The 21,343-nt window shown below is 34.7% G+C and overlaps 4 protein-coding genes across 6 annotated transcripts in view; 1 reads left to right on the forward strand and 3 right to left on the reverse strand.

The window, feature by feature from the left end:
- Mdr65 (Multi drug resistance 65) overlaps nucleotides 1–21,343 on the forward strand; it is a 48,626-nt gene that overhangs the window by 7,070 nt on the left and 20,213 nt on the right. The window lies entirely within an intron of this gene.
- scny (ubiquitin specific peptidase 36) lies at nucleotides 404–7,531 on the reverse strand. Its single transcript, XM_017612553.1, has 4 exons — nucleotides 6,754–7,531; nucleotides 4,030–4,760; nucleotides 1,860–3,719; nucleotides 404–1,704 (listed from the first exon to the last, which is right to left on the reverse strand). Exons 1-4 carry the CDS (start codon nucleotides 7,097–7,099, stop codon nucleotides 1,363–1,365), a joined length of 3,279 nt encoding a protein of 1,092 aa, XP_017468042.1. The 5' UTR covers nucleotides 7,100–7,531; the 3' UTR covers nucleotides 404–1,362.
- Nucleotides 9,128–13,895, reverse strand: LOC108360320 (claspin-like). Of its 3 annotated transcripts, none has more exons than XM_017612555.1 (11): nucleotides 13,142–13,895; nucleotides 12,596–12,777; nucleotides 12,325–12,530; nucleotides 12,202–12,272; nucleotides 11,987–12,145; nucleotides 11,261–11,770; nucleotides 10,949–11,192; nucleotides 10,113–10,891; nucleotides 9,764–10,022; nucleotides 9,382–9,708; nucleotides 9,128–9,319 (listed from the first exon to the last, which is right to left on the reverse strand). In XM_017612555.1, the coding sequence occupies exons 2-11, from the start codon at nucleotides 12,768–12,770 to the stop codon at nucleotides 9,209–9,211; spliced, it is 2,841 nt and encodes a 946-aa protein (XP_017468044.1). In that variant the 5' UTR covers nucleotides 12,771–12,777; nucleotides 13,142–13,895; the 3' UTR covers nucleotides 9,128–9,208. The 3 variants fall into 3 exon arrangements, with proteins under 3 accessions (XP_017468044.1, XP_017468045.1, XP_017468043.1); XM_017612556.1 differs by having other exon boundaries at nucleotides 12,701–12,806; XM_017612554.1 differs by having other exon boundaries at nucleotides 12,596–12,806.
- On the reverse strand, nucleotides 14,662–19,381 carry TM9SF3 (transmembrane 9 superfamily protein member 3). Its single transcript, XM_017612559.1, has 9 exons — nucleotides 19,104–19,381; nucleotides 18,955–19,051; nucleotides 18,705–18,900; nucleotides 18,289–18,650; nucleotides 18,096–18,227; nucleotides 17,854–18,020; nucleotides 17,275–17,709; nucleotides 15,686–15,916; nucleotides 14,662–15,609 (listed from the first exon to the last, which is right to left on the reverse strand). Exons 1-9 carry the CDS (start codon nucleotides 19,109–19,111, stop codon nucleotides 15,465–15,467), a joined length of 1,773 nt encoding a protein of 590 aa, XP_017468048.1. The 5' UTR covers nucleotides 19,112–19,381; the 3' UTR covers nucleotides 14,662–15,464.

A 21,343-nucleotide genomic window follows, 5' to 3' on the forward strand; every position in this document is an offset into this window, starting at 1 on the left:
TCGGAACTAAACCAAATTAGTATGTGCCCGTCAGCTTACCGACTGGCCCTGAACGGCATTCACAGGGTCAGTCTCGAGTTATGTAGACTCTAGACCTGTGAATGCCGTTCTAGGCACACCACGACCGGACATAGATGAGACCGAGCTTCATCTGCCTCGGGAGACACGAACAACAATAGCCCAACTTCGCTCTGGCTACTGCAGCAGGTTAAACTCATACCTGAGTAGACTGAATGCGGATGTGCTAAATGAGTATCCGGCATGCGGCGAGAACCCACATGGCTCGAAACATCTCTTCGCATGCCCGGAAAACACGACAACCCTAAGGGCTTTGTCCTTGTGGACCGACCCGGTAGAGGCTGCACGTTTCCTAGGGCTGCCGTTAGTGGAACTTGACTACAACAACTGAGATATCAGCCGATCTGGGCGGGGTTATTGTAGCCGCTACAACAACAACAGTATGGGGCCACCCTTAACCTTTCCGACAAAATTGGTCGAAATCGGTACACGTGGTCCAAACTTATCCGGTAACGGTTAATGACCCTATTTTGTACGGCAACTGATAGCCGATGGGCAACCATATACTAAAACTCGTATTACCTAGGGCTACTGGCTACTGAGTCATTTCAAAAACACCGCGTTAAGTTTGAAGTCTCAACCGCACGGTACGTTGCGATTCGTCAGGTTTCCCTTGATTTAATCGATATTTATGACTGCCGCTGTTTGAGATTTGATAGCCTTTTAGTAAATGAGCGATGTTTAAATATGAACTTTTGTCACGCAGAAATTTGACAGTCACCAAGATATCGATCATGTAGTACATATATTATAAAACTACTCGCAAGTAATGCTATATTATAGATTTATTCAATATTAAAATATTGATGTTTTAATTTAATTGAAACCTTAAAAAATTATTTTATTGATCTATGTTACATGTATTTATGTATGTTTATTTAAAGTCTTTTGTTCACAGTTCAAGCTAAACTTGCGAACTTCTGTTATTTCATGTACATAAATTACTATTGTTTAATATGAAGTAAAATTATAAATGGGTATCCGAAATGGTGGAACAGTAATTTGAAGAATTCCGAAAACAATTTTTATGTTTTAAGTAAATATGTAATGCAATTTTTCCTTACACTATTACATACATTCTCGCTTACATTACATATTATATATCCACTGCACTGCGTGCCTTTAATGTTCGTTATTTTTACTTAATAAATAGGTTTTGCTGCGCCTCTGCTAATGGATAATTTCAGTTATGTTAGTTATTTATCTATTTTACTCGTGCAGTCACTTAAGTTATACAAAAAAATTATTAATATTTATAGTAAGAGTAATCATTTTATTACAATGTTATGAATTCCGTCGAGCATAACCGTTATTTAATCTGTGGTTATTTCGCTTATACGGAACTGCAGTGATTCGCTGGAATTTCGGGTTGAAACGCTGAAATTTGAATTTGTTGCGTTGAAATTGCTGGCGTACATATCCACTATAAGGTCTGTTAGCAGCACCACCTGATCTCCATCGCCGTTGATTATCCGCCTCTTGAAATGGGTTATATCCCGGTATTCGGTTGTCTGATTGTGCAGATATATCCTTATTTTTCACTTTTTTCTGCCGACCACGATCAATTTCGGCGTCTTCTTCATCTTGCCAGTCGTGTTGCCGCTGTTGTTGAGCATCGGTCTCAACCTTGTAATGAACAAACACAACATAAAAATATTAAAATATGTATTATTATTGTGTATTTACTAAATTGCGTGACTTATTATAATTTCAAAGTATTGTTTTAGAAAACGCACGTTCCTAATAGTCCGATGAAGCCTTAAAATTATTCAAATGCTCACCTCTTTTGATAATTTAGTCTGTTCTCCCTTCCATGAGAGCACCGGGACTCCATAACCGCGATGCGATTGTTTCATTAAGCCTGATATAGAATTATCGTTTACATTGCTGCATCTGTATCCGTTTCCAATAAATTGCGCCTTATCAGACTTGCCTTCCATGTTTGGTTTTTGCCGTTTATTAAATGAATCCATCGGTTTCTTGGCAAAAGGGTTCTTGGGATTTTTGACGATCTTTTGCTCTGGTGGACTGATGCATGCTGTCACCGGCTGCAAAGTGGTAACTTGCCACAAGCCAGTCTTTGTTTTAATAACTGGTGGCGATGGCGGGGTAGAATGTGATCGTTTGAAAGGTGGGCGAGATGAAATTAAAATATTTTCACATTCTGTTTCCTCTGGTGGCTTATTTATAAACTCATCAGAAGAGACTATATCACCATTGTCACAATCATGTTTTTTCTTATTAAAAATTTCATCAATCATATCAACCTTATGTCTAATCTTTGAATCATTCACACTGGTTTCGTCCGATTTATATGTGTTGGATCTTTCTTGGCTATTTCCATGCTTTTGAAGTTTGTTTTTAGAGTGCTCAGAAGTAGCAGTGAGTGAGTTGTTGAAATCATTTTTGTTAGCGGTTAATTGAATAGAATCAGTTTTTGAGCTTAAACCGTCATCATTGACAAAAGCGAGTTTTTTAGGTTTTACGACACTATCAATTGCACTATTTGTATTTGATAAAGGACTTTCCATGGGACGTTTGATAGCGCTTTTAAAATCCTTCTTCTTCTTATTCAACTCCTCCGAACATATTAGTGTGTCCTTCATTTCCGAGGTCGTCGATTCTTCATCTGTTTCAGATTCATACGGCACAAGGCTCTTTAAAGGACTGACTGGCAGTGAAGCATACTTGGCGGGTTGAATAGCACTGTGATTTTGGACATCAGATAAAGTTGGCATACTTGGCAGAGTTGCACTTGCTTTATGCGACGATGAAATCTCTGAAAACTTATTACCTTTTGCTTCAATAGATGAACAGATTTGATTTTCATTAACAGACGAGTTCAATTTATTAGATGCCTCTCGAAATCCAAAGCTAGAGTGGTTGATCTTTTGATTTTCATCATTTTTAAACAAAGTTCTTGAGTTTTGCTCTAAAGAAACTTGAGCACTATTTCTATTTTCAGCAAATAATGGTGATTTTATGGCTGGTGCAGTATTCGATTTTAGAGGTGTGCTGATTGTTTGGTTCTTGTAATGAATCTGGCGGTTTGAAATTACTTTATTCGATATGGAACCATTACTCGTGGACGGTTTGTTTACATAATGAGATGGTAATGATTTAATACCTCCCGTTAATAAATTACTGTCAAATCTATATTGCGAGTTAGTCGAACTACATAACTGACTTGGAAAAATGTTCTCGGCTCTTGCATAGCCGTTTTGTTTTATAGCGTTTTCTTTGACAGAGTCATTTATGCTGCCCGTGTCAATACTGCTAAATGAACGTTGAGACTTTTCAATTTCGTAAAAAATTATATAGGCGTTAGTATTGCAAACATTTTGCACAGAAACAGGGCGAACGTAACTGTCATCGTAATTGTAATAAGAGCCCGATTCCGTCAAACCTATAGCTGTATAATGTCCACAATGCTGTGAGGCGCCCAAATGGGTTACCATTGCAACTAATTTATAGGTTAATTGTTCGCCGCTTTCTTTCCGGGAAATGAATTTTGATAAATCTATCCGCGGTTTGATTGTGATTTGTTTGTTAAGTTTGGTACCCATAACCGAAAATCGCTTCAGCTGTATGCATAGTACAATCGGTGCGCGTTCTAATGAGAACTGTTTGGTTGCAGATACCTACAAAAGCGAGAAATAAGATCATGACATTAAATAAGGTATAAACACATTTTTTAATTAAAGGATTTAATTACCGGAGAAGACAAGGGGATTTAGAAAGTCTAAAACTCTGATCTAAAATGAAACTTCGATTGCACTCAACTACTATAGAACCATTATTTCTGTTATCAACAGTAATATATAGTCACATATGTACATAAACATCGTATTCTAAAATAAGTGTGCCCAAAATTGTTACAAACTAGAAAACATTTTTTATGCTCTCGACTTTAACTGCAACTAATATAATAATTTGAAATGTTTTACGTACCTTCTTTTTGCACGATTCGCATTTATAACCCATGTCTTCAAGCCGTTCTCTGGAAAAATAACCATCTAGAGCCTCCTCAACAGTATCTGCCTTTCTAATATCTAATAGCAAATCTTGGAAATGCTGAAATGTTACTGATACATGTCCACATGACAAACACCGCACCGCTGATTTTAAGTAGCCACCAAGAATTTGATTAAGCGGCGTTGTTTCCTTACTGTACTGATCAAACTCTTTGTAGTTACGAAAGCGTGTGAGGTAAGACTTCTCCATCGCCTCGACCAAATATCTAAGAAATTCATGTGCGTCCTCTTGCCTGCCCATAAGTAGATGTTTGCATATAAATTTTAGTTTTGAGTAAACCAGATAGGGCCGAATTGCCGACTGATTGCCTTGCGACGCTTCTAATGTTTTGACCATTGCACAAATTATACAATTATCGGGCGATTCACATTCGCCCAGATGTTTTGCTTCGGACATTAGCCAATTTGCCAAGGAGGGCACATGAAATAGTGCTTGCAATGTTGAATTTAAATAGCACGTATTTCCAACATTCATCATACCAACACCGACTTGCCATTTGCGTACGGAATTTTTCCATCCAATTATAATATTTTCTCGTGGATACAGTACTCGCTTTGGCTGTGGGAGTTCGTTTGGATTGTGACGCTTAGAAGTCGATGCATTGGCATTTGAACCATTATTTGAAAGACCTAGGTTGCTAGCAACATCTGTAGGAAATGAAACATAAATAATTCAACCATTAAATTTGAATTTGGCAGTGTTTGTTGTACGAAGATCTTTTATATTTTATTTTAGCATAGACGAGAAAATATGCGACATATACACGTGGAGTTTTCGAATATGGGTATATGTACATATGTATGTATGTATGGACATACACTTGTGGTCAACTAATTGAGTTAGTGTTATTTTGATTCTTTATATAACAACCACCATATGCTAAATCCCTATTTCAAGCATTGACAAACTTTACAAAAATTCAACAAATTTCTAGCTGCTTTTTTATATGGAATAAAATGCACAACAGCGTTAACAAACAAATTATTAAAAATCAACGCGATTTCTTACCCACTTGAAACTTTATTCTTTTAAAATCTATTGACCAATAAAGCTGCATACCTAAAACTTTTCCAAAATTTTTGAATGAAGTTGAAGCTTGAAATTTCGTCAAAAATTTGTTGAATTTTAATAATTTTTGTACAAAATTTAAAATGTGGATTTATATGGTAATTGTTATATAATGAGCTAGACTTTCATAAAAGTATAATAAACAAGTTTTGTCTCCTTGACAAATGAGTAATGCCGGTAAAAAATATCACGTTAACTTAATTAGTTGACCATTAGGGTATGCAGTACATACATACAAACATACGTGCATAAAATTAAACAAAAAAATTAAAACATAGTCTTATTTTTGGATTCCGCCCCATTCACCACTCAGCTGAAAACTTATGTTTAGTATTTCAATGCATTTTTTAAAATTTGTTTTCAATAAAAGAAAACTAAAGTGAACCGACTTTAAAATGCAATAATAAAATGATTAAATTTAACTAAATATTTTAAACCAAGATAGGGTTTATCTGTATGCATACATACACTTGCGTTCAACTAATTAGAAACGAAATTCAAAATGATATTGTTTGCAAATTATGTTTATTTTTTAATTTTTAAGAATTAATTTAATTTCACAATAATAAAAGTTTCAAACCTTGCAAAAATGCAAAAAAAAAAATAATTAAACTTAAAAAATTGTGATCAAAATTTCCAAATTTTGATCAAAATATGTATTAAGAAAATTTTCGGATATGCAGTTCTGTGCCCAATTCAATTGTAGTCTAACAAAGTGCAAGTCTCAAGTCGTTAAAAATTACCGTTGATGTTTTAGAATTTCTTTTGTGGAGGGACATTTTCTAAATGTCCTGAATAAGAATTTGAAAATTTGACAATTTTTTGAAGTTTGATTTTTTTTTGCAATTTTTAAAACTTTTATTATTGTGGTTTTTGTTACAGATTGAACTATATTTTAAATGAAAATTATTAAAAAAAAATAAACATGATTTGCAAACAATATCATTTTGAATTTGGTCTCTAAGTGCTCATTCAATCAGCGGTTCAATTTACCCAGACGAACGAGAGCACAAAGCGTGTTGCCCGAGCACGAGCAACTCGGTGCCCCTGCGTTTATACACGGAAACTTTTGTCGACGCGATTTTTCACATTCCCTTTTGGTGTTGCTCGTTTCATTTACACACGGCGATTTTTGTTGCCGCAACTCGACGTTTGTAGGAGAGAGCGCGACGAGGAAAGGAGAGGGGCAACCGGTAGTTGCTCGTGCTCGGGCAACACGCTTTGTGCTCTCGTTCGCTGTGTAAATTGAACCGCTGTTCACAGCTGTAGTTGAACGCAGGTGTACATGTACATACCTATATGTATGCAGTGAAAACTTCTCTATGAATTAACGAAAATTGCTACATGATAAGAGTTTGACATATGTACATATACATATGTATATAATTTGTTTTTTTTTACAGGCAGAAACATTTCCTCTGCAATTTTGGTTTCTTTCACTATTTGCTGACCATTTACACGGTGTACTACTGTACATACACATGTACACAATACAAATCAATCGTTTAAGTTTTTATTACTAATCAATATTTTCTCGAATTCATATCAGACTCAAATACATGTGCTACTCACCATTCCGCTCTGTATTACTTGAACATTTTCCAAGTGAAAGGTAATCATAGCTTAAATTTTTATTAGGTGTACTGGCTTTCAGGATATCATATTTTGATTTTAGTGCGCCTAATACAGATTGGCTGTAGTTTGTTACCTCCTCATATTCTATTTTCGATAGAAGTACACGTTTTGCTGTAACCGCCAGTTTTGTTTGCAAGCAACCATCGTCGTCGTTAATGTAGCTGTCGCCCACACCTCCACTTTTACACATACTCCGGCCGTTGCTGGAATAGCCATTCCCCAGTGATTCCCGCAAAACTGCGCTAACATTCGGCACTGGTTCACACACAATTGAAACGGGCATGGATGCGATGTAGATTAGTGGCGGAATCCCAATTTACACACGGTTAATCGAAATTTTCTATTGCAATTATAGTAACATAAAAGCTTTTCTGAATTTCAGTATATATTGTGATTTTTTCTGCCGCAAGTAGACCTTTAGCATTTGTTAGCTCCTCTGTATACGCAATTTTTTCACGTTTTATCAAAATTTTCTCTCGATAACACTTTTGAGGGATTTCATTAAATATCACTTGTTCGCAATATATCCCATTGAATCGCTAGATACAAAACAAAGCAATTAGTTTTCAACACCGACAATAAAGACCCGCTTTTGTGAATTTACAGAATATTAAAAAGCTCGGCCGCGGCCTGTTTTGCTTCCAGTATATTTTCTTCTATTGTTCCGACAAAAAGTGCGACCAAAAGCCACATGCGTGTTATTCAACTATACACGAATGCATTTGCGGGGTATTGCCATACCAAATAGATTTAAATATAGCATGCTATTTGCGATTTCTACTATCCAAATTGTACTTAAATCAATTCAACTTCCAGTTATTAAAGGCCAAAGTTAAAAAAACAAAAACAGTAAGATATCCCAAATTCCCTTACACCGATTTTAAAAATTTTGATGTGATTTCTTAGAATTTAATTCCCTTTATGAAATTTTCCCAGTTTTTGAAATACATACTTTGTCTTGCCTTGTAAAGTTTTTACAAAAAATCGTGGAAAGGTGTTCTGCGCAAAAAAACGGGGCGGGGTATATGTCCAAGAAATGTTATATACCTTGACAAAACAAACATTTTTTAAATTCATGTATTTATTTTGAGAAATTTTGATTTCAAAAATTGCTTAAATTGAACTTTGACCTTTAAAAAGTATATGCATGTTTGCCAAAGATGACATTTGTTTACCAAAAGCAAAAGCTATGTAAATTATTGTTTTTTGTACTACGGCTACCCCCAAGACGAATTCGCACAAGGTGGTGTTAGCCGTATATATATATCTTCTTATTTGGCGCTGTAACCGCCTAAGCGATTTTGGCCAAATACACGTAAATAGTTTTACTCTAGTGCTACTTTTTTTTCAATATGCATTGGTTGCGGCTAGCCAAAGAAAATTCGTTACGTCTGCACATCATGTTATAAAATCTTCCAAGCGCTTCGTGAGCTTATATCGTTGCCATATTTGCAAGGTTTTGTAAAATGGACCGGCATGTTTTTCAGAGCAGAGAATTACAGCTTTAAAGCTTTATTCTCGTTTCACACTACACATCCAATAATTTCGATTTTTTTTTAACGCGACAATCGAAAACCACTCAAATAAAACACATAAAAATCCGATTTCTAAACGATGTTTGTCACTCACACTCCGTAACACCAACAATTTTTTCCATTAAGCAAAGTAAATGAATGCAATAAAATTGTACAATTAAATATCAGTCAATCAATAAAGTTTAGCTACAGAGAGTTTCTTGCAATACGGGCAACTGTTTATTTAATATTTTATTTTTCTCTATTTTTTTTATTAAAAATATGGTTAGCTCTACAGCAAAAACCCGAAAAAATCAGAATTCCAAACCTTGTGCAAAATTTAACAAAATTTTGCAAATTTTCATTCAAATATTACACTTTTTATTTACAATCTTTAGATTGCGGTTTTTAGCCCATTCAATTTGAGTACAATAAGGTGCAAGTCTGAGGAAGCTAGGACTTACCATTGATTTTTGAGGAATTCTTTTTATTAGTTGTCCATATAAAAAAAAAAAAATTACGAAAATCAGCTACCCCTTCAAAAAAAAAATTTTCTAAAAATCATGGGCTAAAGAAGAACTACGTACCCAACTTTTTTCTAAAGAGAGTAAATAAAAGTCGCTACATTTGAATGAAAATTTGCAGAATTTTCTTTAATTTTGCAGGTTTGGAACTCTGATTTTTGGGGTTTTGTCGTCAAATTAACCATAATATTTAAAAAAATGGTTGCCCGTATTGTAAAAAATCGCTGTACCTAAACTTTATTGACTGAATGGGAATAATTCACCAAAAAAATGTAATTTGTTATAGCAGTCAAAATTTTTATTATTTTCTAAAATTAACCTTAATTTAAACAATATTAAGAATAAAATTAGAAATTACAATAGCTTATCTATCAAATATTCACTCTTTGTCGTTTGGTTTTTGGGCCTTTTAATTATTCTCATATCAACACCATCATTTTTGTCATCAGCCTTTCTTTTTAACGTCTATATAAATAGAGAACAATTGCATTAAAATAAGTTCATGCCTATCGAATATGAAATTTTACCTCATGTTCTTCCAGTGTTAATGTTGTGAACACAAATTTGCTAGGATTTATTGTTTTAACACCAATTTTATCTGGTGACGTATTTACATCAGTGCTACTGTTTTTAACTGAACAAATTGTTTTTGTTAATGCCGTTTTATTCCGTAATAGAAATGAGCTTCTCGCCTTTGCGCTTTCAACTTTGATAAGCTCTTTTGATATTAAAAACGGTGATTTCTCTTTTTCTTCCACTCCTTCAATTCTAGATTTAGACATAGTCACGATTGTTATGTTTTTAATGTCGCAAGTCTTGGGAGTAGCAACTGATGTATTTGCTTCTATGGAAATCTAGAAAGCAATTTTTATATTTATTCTATAGTTGAGATTAAATATTACGTACTACCTCATTTAAAGTACTATTTTTTATTGCTTGCTCTCGTTCGAAACGTATTTTTCTCCATAAATGCTCGTTTTCATCGTCACTGCCTTCTTCGGGTTTGGAATCCATATACTGGTTTGCATTTGTTTCAAGTTTGAAAGCAGTGTCAAAATTTTTCCACCTAAATTTACGTTCTCGTTTAGCGGAATTATCTTCTTCGTCTTCAAAGAGCATTTCTTGTAATTTATTTACTTGTCGAATATCTTCGTCCAACATTTTACGCCTGAAAAGTGTGCGATGGGAAATAAAATATTTATTCTTGCTAAATATAACTCATATAAACGATTATCATTAATTTAAAACGACTACTTACGCGTGTATTTTTCCCAATTGAGCTCTGATTTCCTCTTTGTCGAATTCGTCTTCGTCGCCTAATTCAATGTCGTACTGATCCAAATTTTTTTCGTCCTCGTCAGCGCTTCCCCATTCAGATTCCGATAGTTCTGCTTCCTTTTCGAAGAAATTCTCAGCCTGGTCTACACGATCTTGCTTGGTCAATTCCACAGTTATTTCATTTTCTTCTGAATCATAATCAATATAAGTGGCGGGCATATCATCTTCGGCTAAGATATCTTCCTCCTCTTCGCCCGCCTGCTCAGCTTTGTCAGCTTCATCATCGGACTCATCATCTTCATCATCAGAAAACCCTAATTTCATATTTGATTTTTTTATAACTTTTTTTGTAAATTTTTTGGTTCTTGGTTTATTCGAACTAGAAAAATCTTCATCTTCACTTGATGAAACAATTTTACTGTAGATTTTGTCTTCTGCTGGTGCAACAGGCTGGGTTTCAAAAGTACCCGAACATAAATTTATTAATTGGTCCGTTTCCTCTTCTCTGTTCCCTATTTGTGTTTCAGGTACTTGACTTATTGTGGGCGGGCTATGGTGTTGCGACAAGTCAGAATCATCGCTGGGGAACTCTATTCGCCGCTTGATTTTTCCTTCTTTTTCGTCGTAATCTTCTTCCTCTTCTTCTGGTGCCGATAAAGGTTTTTGAGCTAAAGATATTTCTTCTTCATCAATTTCACCTTCAATATGATTCGTAGATTCGCGATCAGATGCGTAATCAGAGTTTTCTGCGCTTTCAGACTAAAACATCGCAATTCAATACATTGTATAATATACGAATATGAACAAAAACCTTACCAATGATTTCTCATCGAACTCTAAAGAATCGTCTATTTCTTCCTCGTCTTCATCATCTGTGTCAAGTAGTGCCTTTTTAGCGTTATCTTCCTCTTGCCGCTTCTTCAACTCTTCTCGTCGTTTTTCCATAATGATGGTTTTCAAATTGTCCTTTAGCCTTAAAAATGTTTCTCCTGGTTTTTTATGCAAAGAAGCATCTGCCTCATCGATAAGTGCTTTTGAATTGCCTTTATGAGTGAGAATCCTTTAGCAAAACAGTGTTTAGATACATATATGTATTTTTACTTGTATATGCAGTAATTAACTACTCACCCATTAGATTCCGTATTTTTTGGTCTTTGAGGACGATTAGTTTTCATTAGCCTTTCCAGCAGACTATTAGCCCTGCTAATTGCTTTAGGAGCTTCCTTCTCGTTCGATAACATTTCGAATGTGATATCTACGTCGTCTTTCAAAGTAGGACTTACCTTGAAAATATCTGATATACCTGCATTTGAATTCAATGAAAAGGAATTCACTTCTTTGGCTAGTACTGGTTGGTTGACAATATCTTTCAGGTTTAAGCCCGTAGTTACGTCTTTTAGATCCAATCTTGGAAGCTCTACAACTTCAGTTATTATAACATTAGATACGCATTTGTCCACGCATTCTTCATTGTCGGTTTCTGGCTTTATATCTTCAACTTGAATATTGGAGTCCCCATGCATTGTTTCCGTTGTATTATAGCTTTCGTCATTTTTACTTGCAGTTTCTTTTGAGTTATCAACGTCTTCAGGTTTGAAAAATTCAGATGCCTCTTTGGCTCTATCCTCCATTAATTTACTGAACCGATTGAAAAAATAAAATAAATTTTCGAATATGAATATTTATAAATTTGCAGTTCATTTCAAATTTTTGATAAATACATACATATGTATATGTGCATACCTCAATACTGCGAATTATTATTTTTATAATATAGAACGCATGCAGGCATCTCTTTAATTTGCACACTTACCAATTGTACAAATTGCAATTTGTTAATCCCGTAATACTTACGAATAAACTGCCAACTCTTCTCTTGACATTTTTAAACTTCTCGACTTTCCAAAGGATTCTGCAGAACAATTTTCATCGCTGACTTCGGAAGGTTTCATTATTGTGCGACGACTTAGAAACTCTTGCAATGTATATTTTTTTGGCTTATGATACGGAATGCTATAATTTTTATATAATTTTGAATGTTAAACCAAAAATTATTCCGCCGATCTTACCTAAACTGAGCTTCTCTTTGCAAACGCTGTTGTTGACTTTGCAACGTTTGTAGATCTTTATGTGTGGATCGCTGGAAAGTAAATGCCATTATTTAAATAAATTTTACGTGTAACCAAACTTACATCATTACGTTTTCCATCAGTACTTAAACCTTTTCCAAGATTGCTCTCATCTCCATTACTTTCCGCAGTTTCATTGCAACTTTCGCTGGGGGCGATATCATCCGTGTCAGATATATTACTTCGATCCATTTCAGTGTTGTTTATTGAATCATCGCATCCATTACCTTTAACAGTTTCATTGCAACTTTCGCTGGCGGCGATATGATCTGTGTCAGAATAGTATTAGTTCGATCAATTTCAGTATTGTTTATTAGATCACCGCATACATTACCTTTGAAAGTTTCATTGCAACTTTCGCTGGGGGCCATTTCATCCGTGTCAGATATATTACTCCGATCCATTTTAGAGTTGTTTATTGGATCATCGCATCCATTACCTTTGACAGTTTCATTGCAACTTTCGCTGGGGGCGATATCATTCGTGTCAAATATATTACTTCGATCCATTTCAGTGCTGTTTATTAGAACATCGTGTTTCAAATCCTTTGAATTGGATTAATTCAAATCAAGCGTTATTGAAATTACTATCTACTTATTAATAAATCATCCAATGAACTACAGAGCACAGCTTCAAGTAAAACATTTTTGAATTTTATGTACGTATGCATGTACCATGATTCAATAATAATTACATACATATGTATGTACATACGTACACATTTCAAAAATGTCCTATTGTTTTGTGCCGTCTACTCTGTTTTTTTACAAATGGGATGATATTAAAGAACGACGGCAAGGGTTATGGTATATCTCAAATCTCAATTAATATTTTTATCACAGCATTTGTTAACATGATCGAAATGATAAACTTGGCTTACCTTAAAATTTTTGCTATATTCTAATTCATTTGGCATGCTGTTGACAGCCACACTTTCTTCCATTTTAGTTAAAATCTTATTTAAATGTCCAGTTTGTCCTAATTTTTGTATTTAAAAAAGCTTTTGTTTGTATATTTAATATATTTGCCAGCGCGATCACCCAATTTCCCGCTTGAACACGGTCAACACAGATAATAACTTATCGATAAAATTATAAAGTCGATTTCTTTAACATATATGCCTCCTTTCGTTCACAGTTGCCCAGCACTTAAAGGGCCGTTTACACTCGACTTTCCTCGCTTTGCTTGATAGATGGAACTTTAACAAAGTGTGAAGCGTTGAAGGTGTGCTACAATAAACGCTTTGACAGTTTCTGCGTTCTCCATTTTCTCCATATTTGACCTGCGTTAAATAGTTAACAATATTATAATACTCAATAATGCTAGCAATAACAATTCATATTAACCGTATTTTTGTCTTTAAATATAAATTCCAGCGCACGAGAAAATATACATGTAAACAACTGATTGCCAAAGCGCGCAAAAGTTGAGAGTTGTCCATGATTTTGCTTCGTTTTGCTTTCCTCACATTCTATTTAGCAGGAATCGGAAGCATACGAAAGAAAATGACGTGATACCGCCAGTCGTATAAGCTAAATGGGGTAAGAAGTACGTTCACGTATGTCATAATCCGAAAACTGTGTTTTTACGTGACGAGTAATACGATCTCGTATGTGACGATTCGAGCCCAGCTTATACTACACTAAGAACGGTATTTCTTGCCCGCACTTGATTAAAAAGGAAAGATATTTCACATAATTTTATTTATTTGCAACAGCTGACGAGCGACACACGCGAAAAGTTGAGAGTTGGCCATCTTTTTGCTTTGTGTTGGCGTGAGCGTTGTCGAATTTTGGCTATGCGGACGGCTGCATTTGAATTCATGTATTCATAGTCTGCTGTTGAAGCGACGCCAACGCCAACGCAACGCCGAAGTTCTATGTGGACGGGCTTTTACTGTAATTAAGCCGTATCACGACATATGAAAGAAAAAAAGTTTAGCGTTTCAGTTTTATTTAAGCAATTATGCCGAGAAAATTTTGGGTGTAAAAAAATTTTGCTACAACTTTCTTATTTTATATCCGATACTTAGCGGGTGCATAAAAAAAATTACACCCTAAATTTTTACTCGACATAAGTATTCAAATAAAACTGACACACGTTAACTTTTTTTCGTGATACGTCTTACTGTAATTTTTTTTTACCATTTTGATGTTTTATCCGAAATTGAGATGCGAGATATATAATATTTGTTAGCCATATATAGTTGCCCTTATTTTTTTTCTCAGGGGGAACTTTTTTTTTGTCTAACAGCAGCCACCACCCGGTAGACAATGACAAACTTCCAAGAGTACTCCAATGAAAACAACTTCTCCTAAAAAAATAATTTCTCGTTTGTCCCAACAGTAAAACGTAAACTACAATTTGGAGAAGCTCGGCCAAACACAACACAAATGTGAACGGCAAATAGGTATTAATTTATTTTCCATAGAAATTCTATTAGATCACTTAAAATATATATATGCATACATTTCTTGAAAAAAGAAAAAAATTAATTTCAAGTTTACCCTGGGCAAAATGCTCAAAACTGGTTATTTACGGAAAATAAGTATGTAGTTCGAAAAATATTAAAAAAATTTAAGCTAAAGTTTACAAAGGTCTAACTGTCTGTAGGTACTGTTTTATTTCAAAATTATTAATATATAATACAAGATTAAATAGTAATTTTTTATGATTGTTTGCGCTTTTCAGAGCTTAGTCTGTGCGTGGTGTATGAAATTGGTAATTTTGCGTATGACCCCATTTTTTTAGGGCGTGATATATCAAAACTAAAGAACTGTTCTTTCTTGTATTTAAGACCCTATTTCTACCATAGCTTACGGTCGCTGTTACATTTATGCTTGGCATACATCACCTAGAACAATTTTTATAACTCTGGCTAGGTCTAACGTTTTGGAAAAAGGTGTAAATAATTGTTACTGCTTAATTGATACCAAAAAAAAAATATATATAAACACATACGTATTTATCTAATAAATTATGTCTGCTGGCTAATCTGGAATTTACAATATACGAATGCCATTTAATTTGTTCCAATTTACCATATACATACTTCATATTGCTTACGTATATTTTAACTGGCGGCGAGATTTCTGCATTGAAAAATTGGTAATAATAAATTATTCAAGCTTGAACTAAAGAAGCGTTAATATTTAATTAGTCCGATAAAAAATAAATTGAACCAATCTATATATATATGAAATCTAGTCTATTTTAACATTAGAGTAAATTTTTCGTACAAATACGCTTGTGCCTAAATACCCGACGGTACCACATATAATTCCGAGAGCTCCACTAAACAATGCCATATAGCCAAAATAAAAGGCTGTTTGGAACAGGCCATACATTCTGAAAATAAAAATAAGAAACGCATCTGTTGCAAGACAAGTACCTACATATGAATTTAAGTCAATCAAAAACTTACTTTGTTTTAAAGAAGAAATAGTAGAATGAATACGCGTACACGTATATAGCAGTGGATGCGGCAGACATAAAACTTGTCCATTGCCACCGGTAATCCTCTGCGTTTAAAAGGAAGTAAGTGCAGACAATAGTCACACACACCGTTACAATCATTAATATGGTAAACACTAACAGCATAAAACCATAAACATAGTAGATTTTATAGGCCCAAAATGATGTGAAAATGAAGTACCTGAAAATAAAATAAGGAAAATACATGAGAAACTTTAATAATAATAATAATGAGAAAAATTAATAATTCCGGAAACGTGTAATGTATAAAAATCAGGGACATAGCAGTTATTAGTTAGTTATTCGTTTACTTTTTGCATTGCCTGATAACTGTAATGCGGGAGAAATATGTTTTCCGTCGCCAATAACAGTTATTTCCCAACGTTTATTTTTTGAGTTGCTTGATAACAGTTATTTCCCAATGCTTACTTTTACGTTGTCTGATAACAGTTATTTTACTCCTCCTCTTTCATTTTCATCATCTTTATCTTCTTCATCTCAGTTTTAGTAAATTCTTATCAGACAACGTAAAAAAATTAAGTTTGGATAATAACTGCGATCAAGCAACGTAAAAAATAAATAAGCGTTAGGCAATAACTTTTATCAAACAACGTGGGTTATAACTCCATCAGTGAAATAAAAAATATTTTTCATCTAATAACTTTTTTCAGCTTTCACTAAATTTCAGAATTCGGGCAACGTTTTCAATTTGTAAATTTGAGATAACAGTTATTTTTGGTACCTGGTAAAAATAAAAGTATACGCTTATATATACACTGCCGGAACAAAGTATTGGCACAGCAATTTTTTCACAATATATGCAACAATTTTCATTCTAATATTTTTCCGCTAATTTCGTTTGAAAATATAGTCAATTCTACAACAAAAAAACATAAAAATATAATTCCTAGACTTTGTGCAAAACTCGCGAAAACTCAGCAAATTCATGAAAAATTTATACTTTTTAGTCAGATTGTTTAGAATTTTTTTGGATATGCACATTTGTAGCCGCGTCAATTTTATTATAATGAAGTGCAAGTTTTAAGTATCTAGGAATTACCGTTAATTTTTGGAATTTTTTTTTCAGGCAGTCTCTTCCATACAAAAAATTTTTTTCGAAAATACTTTATATGGAAAAAATGCAGAACCCCTTCAACAAAAAAAAAAATCTCAAAAATCAACGCAGTTTTTGACTAACTCCGAGCTTGCATTGTCTTACTAGAATTGAATGGGCTAGAAAACTGCATACTCAAAAAAATTCTAAAAAATCCGATTAAAAAGTTGAGAATTTTGGTGAACATTTGCTGAGTTTTCGCGAGTTTTGCACAAAGTTTAGGAATTTTATTTTTATGTTTTTGTTTTTGAATGAACCATATTTTTATACAAAATTGGCGGAAAAATATTAGAATAAAAATTGTTGCATATATTGTGAAAAATTTGCTGTGCCTATACTTTATTCCGGCAGTGTATATATGATAATAATGAAACCATGCATTACAGGTCGTTAGTTGGATTATTTCACAAAGGGATTATATTTACATTTCTATAAAGATCGATCCAAAGGGTAATACACCCCCAAGGAGGATAATAATCGCCGGTTCCATAAACCACTTTTTCTCTGGTATTGGGCGAGGCACTGCATTAACTCGGCAGGGATGGTCTGGCTGTCCATCTAAATTGCGCCCCACCACAGTGCCAGCTAGTGTTAATGGCAAAACAACGAAAATGCATATACATGTAACCGCAATCATTGTTCCAAAAGGTATAGCGCGCGATGCATGATAGCCAATTGCAATAAAATTGATGAAAAACGCAGTTCCACAAACAAATGCAGGCACCATAAATGCAGAGACAATCATTTGGCGTATCCACATTCTGCCGCCTAGTCGAGCATATAGCGAGCCACCGAAGTAACCGTTGACGGGGGATGTTGCTGCATACACAAATATGGCAGTGGATAGCATTGATCCACGTCTTTAAATGTAGATTACAAGAAAAAATAAAATTTTATTGTGTGATTATAAAATTTGTTTGTAAATAAAACTAATTTTTGAAGACATCTAAAATCGGTAATTATAATATTTTACATTGGCGTTATTTAAGTTACATAATACTCACTCTGTATATAGTTCACCGACGATCGCAAATATAATGACTCCGAGAACTACGGAAATTAATTGACAACCAGCTCCTATCATAGCGGAAAATAACAAAGCATGTGGAGGGGTTCGAAAAACATCTCCATGTACCTGTTTCCAGCCATATTCGTCACCCAAGTCACGTTCCTAAAAATATAAAACCAATATATGGAATATAAAATTTTTCCTGAACTGCATTCGGCAATGTTCAACCAGTATTACCATATCATCAATTTCTTCGTCCTTGCTATACCGCGCATAGTCTTTGCGTAAAGTACGCATTAGAATCATTGAAACCAATCCAACCAAAAATATGACCATCATAAAACTGTTAAAAATACTAAACCAGTGGATCTGCAATAATTTATTTGTTAAATTAATTAATTATGTTACGTATTCAAAGCATTATACTCACTCTATGTTGGAAAAATTTCGGATCCAAATATTTGTCAAACCGATTTTTAAATTCAACTGTGCTTGGCTTCCAGTTTACTTCATAAGAAAACTTAATTTTGGCTCCTGGTGTTAACAACTCTCTTTTTTCGTTGTGCAGAGTCACATCAACAATTTGCTGACCGTTGTAACCAATTTCAAATTTTTTATGCGTAAAAATAAAATACTTTTCTTCCGTTTCATCCTTTTTGCCAACCTCCCCCCAGATCGGAAGGCCATCTATATACATTTGATACCAATATTGGTTTTTAACAGCATATGTAAAAGCCTTCACTTTATCAATTGTTAGATCGATCATGCAAATTACGGTTGGAGAGACGTCAACTGTATGATTTTTAATAAATTACTGATATTCAAACCACATATTTTTTTGCTAACCTTTAAAGTCTATTTCATAGCCACTAAACTCTAGCTCGACACCTTGGAGTGCTTCACTGAGGGTCTCATGATAATGGGAAATACTTTGTTTGGCACCACTACAAAATGGCAAGGAAAAGTAGGCATATGTCTCCTGCCTGTTATGGTACGGCCCAACTGTATTCATCCACAGCACTACCTCTTCTCGGTCATTGTACTTGAATAAAGTAAATTAACAAAAACCAATCGAGAATGTATTTTCGATTCTTACCTTATGGTTATGCTCATCTGCGAACGCTCGCCAGTCGTTCAACAACAATACTAAACAAAACGCAAGCGCTCGTTTTTGCCACATATCAATTTTATTGCTTTAAAGATTTGAACGATAAAATATATCTCTTATAGATTCAGATTTTTTACATCCACATAACACTGCCTTCGGTCAACTCAAATGAGAATGTTACGAATCCATGTACAATTGTTCTTCAAAAATGCTTCAGATTTCTTGTAATATGCAGTCATATACCGTGAGTATCAAGTTGTTTGTTGTATACTTTTATAAAATAATACAATTAGTTAAAATGTGTTATTTTACAATCCAATCTATGTGCAATCCGGACACAATACACGTATTGAAAATTCAATGCAAATACGATGTCCCGATATTTTTAATTATCGCCCGGTAAGAGATGGAAGTTGCAGGAGCTATCGAAATAGCTGTCACTTGTCTCGTATATCCACAGGCACACAACCTGACAATTAAGTAGATTGTGACATTTCGTGCTACTGTATCCAATATTTTAAAATGCTCAAATCAAGGCGAATTTATATAAGGTGATAGCAGGAGTACAAAAACAAAAACTTACTGCCATCCCTAAATTGGCGCGTCAAGCGCCAAACAACTGTCAAAAATCCTCATGCCCATACAATTTGTATGAAGCATCCCACAATAAAGCGAAGCGCACATTAGCGCGATTCCATCGTTGCGAATACGTTGCGAATTCGGCTGTTAACTTCGAATCCGCAAACGTGCGCACACTTGAGCGATTTTTTCGCGTCGATTTCCGATGTACAATTCACTCAATTTTCCCTTTATTTCGTGTATTTTCGCACTCGGCGTGCCCAAATCGTACAAAATACTATTATTACGAACGTTTTTATTAGTTTTTGTACATTACACGTTTTTTTTTCTTTGCCTTTATTGCTGTGACACCTTTCTTCTTCTTCTTTGACGCCTTCAAAACGCTGCAAGCCGCGTTTCGAACGCGTCAATAGAGAGGAACATTGAATGTTCGAAAAATTCGCAGCGACGGAATCGTGCAAGTGTGCGCTAGCGCATTAAAATGTATCGGTAGCATTGTTGTAATTTTTGGGCTTGCGGATTCGCAACGACAGAATCGCGCCAATGTGCGCTTCGAATAACGCGGCGCTAACGCCGAGCAAATGGAATTTTCATTTTTGACAGGGCGTTACGTGTTGAAGTTGGATGCGGAAGACGGAAAGAAAGAGAAAGGACAAAAAAGTGAAAGAGGAAAGGAGAATAAAAACGAGAGGATCTGAGAAAACGTCAAAAATTACGACGCGTTGATTTGGGGCGCTGACACTCGTCGACAATGGATAACGCAACGCTTAGCGCTCCAATTTAGGGACGGCAGTTACATGTATTTTGTTTTTGCTTTGGCGGCATAAACTGTCAAAATCTGTAAGAGTGTGTGTGGAAATTCAAACAAAATTTTTAAATTTGGCATAAGAAGCCGTGAGGCGAAACACATACACAAAATCAGCTGATCTAGTAACACCACCTTATATAAATTCGCCTTGGCTCAAATGCTATCAGAACATGGTAAAAGGTAATACCATGTTCGAACCGACAACGAAAACACTTTGAAAACGAGTTTTGGGATTGTGGGCTGAAAGCTGTTCGCACCGGCTGGTAGTGTTTTCGTTAACATTTCTTTTATCCTTTCTTTACAGTTTTGCTACGAAAAAACGAAATCAATGGCCCGTAGTCATAGTCAAAATAAAGTCGACTTTAAAGTTAGTTGCAGCTTTTTGACATAATTTTCAATGGGATATCTGTCAAAAAAGCTGCAACTAACTTTAAAGTCGACTTTATTTTGACTATGACTACGGGCCATTATCTTTGTGTTTCATTTTCTTATCATAAGCAACCTTTTTCTTTTGTTCATATTTTAATTTGGCCAGCTAATTGACAATAAATCCCAGCTAGCGTATTAAAGATGATAAAATATGACTTCCACTTCGATAAATAATCTAAAATACTAGTGAAGACACCGATTGGAATGAGTGGAACGGAGTTTTCAAGTAATTTTCAGCGAATAATGGTTTTCGTTTGACAGATTTTACATGGACGAAAACACAAGTTTCGGTCCGAACATGGTACGTGTGGTGAAAACAAACACAGGCAGTCAACTGACAGCGTTTACATATGCCTTTTGCCGCGCCGCCCGAAGAGTCGCAATGGCCGAGTGGTCAAAGCATTAGGCTGTCGGTCGAGAGGGTCCGGGTTCGAGTACTCCCCGGGCGTAGAGGATTTTTTATATTTTTGTATTAGTTTTATTTTTTTTAATAATCTTTAGATTTTAATGTTAAAAAAGTAAGCAGCAGTAAAAAAATAGAACCATATAAAATAATCCAAC

Source organism: Rhagoletis zephyria, unplaced genomic scaffold (genome assembly GCF_001687245.7).
Source record: "Rhagoletis zephyria isolate East Lansing unplaced genomic scaffold, Rhagoletis_zephyria_1.1 Rzeph_scaffold_00557, whole genome shotgun sequence".
Classification (NCBI taxonomy): Eukaryota; Metazoa; Arthropoda; class Insecta; order Diptera; family Tephritidae; genus Rhagoletis; species Rhagoletis zephyria.

Bases quoted from the DNA above. Each gene is read 5' to 3' on its own strand.
- scny (XM_017612553.1), bottom strand. From the start codon at position 7,099: ATGCCCGTTTCAATTGTGTGTGAACCAGTGCCGAATGTTAGCGCAGTT. The intron at 4,761-6,753 runs GTGAGTAGCACA...CATTTCCTACAG, and splicing joins AAGTAATACAGAGCGGAATG to ATGTTGCTAGCAACCTAGGT. The intron at 1,705-1,859 runs GTGAGCATTTGA...GTTCATTACAAG, and splicing joins AGACTAAATTATCAAAAGAG to GTTGAGACCGATGCTCAACA.
- LOC108360320 (XM_017612554.1), bottom strand. From the start codon at position 13,204: ATGGAAGAAAGTGTGGCTGTCAACAGCATGCCAAATGAATTAGAATAT. The intron at 12,807-13,141 runs GTAAGCCAAGTT...TCCAATTCAAAG, and splicing joins AATATAGCAAAAATTTTAAG to GATTTGAAACACGATGTTCT. The intron at 12,273-12,324 runs GTAAGTTTGGTT...TTTACTTTCCAG, and splicing joins CTGATGGAAAACGTAATGAT to CGATCCACACATAAAGATCT.
- TM9SF3 (XM_017612559.1), bottom strand. The intron at 18,651-18,704 runs GTTAGCAAAAAA...AAAATCATACAG, and splicing joins CTATGAAATAGACTTTAAAG to TTGACGTCTCTCCAACCGTA. The intron at 15,917-17,274 runs GTAAATATAATC...TTTTATTTTCAG, and splicing joins GGATCGATCTTTATAGAAAT to GTACTTCATTTTCACATCAT.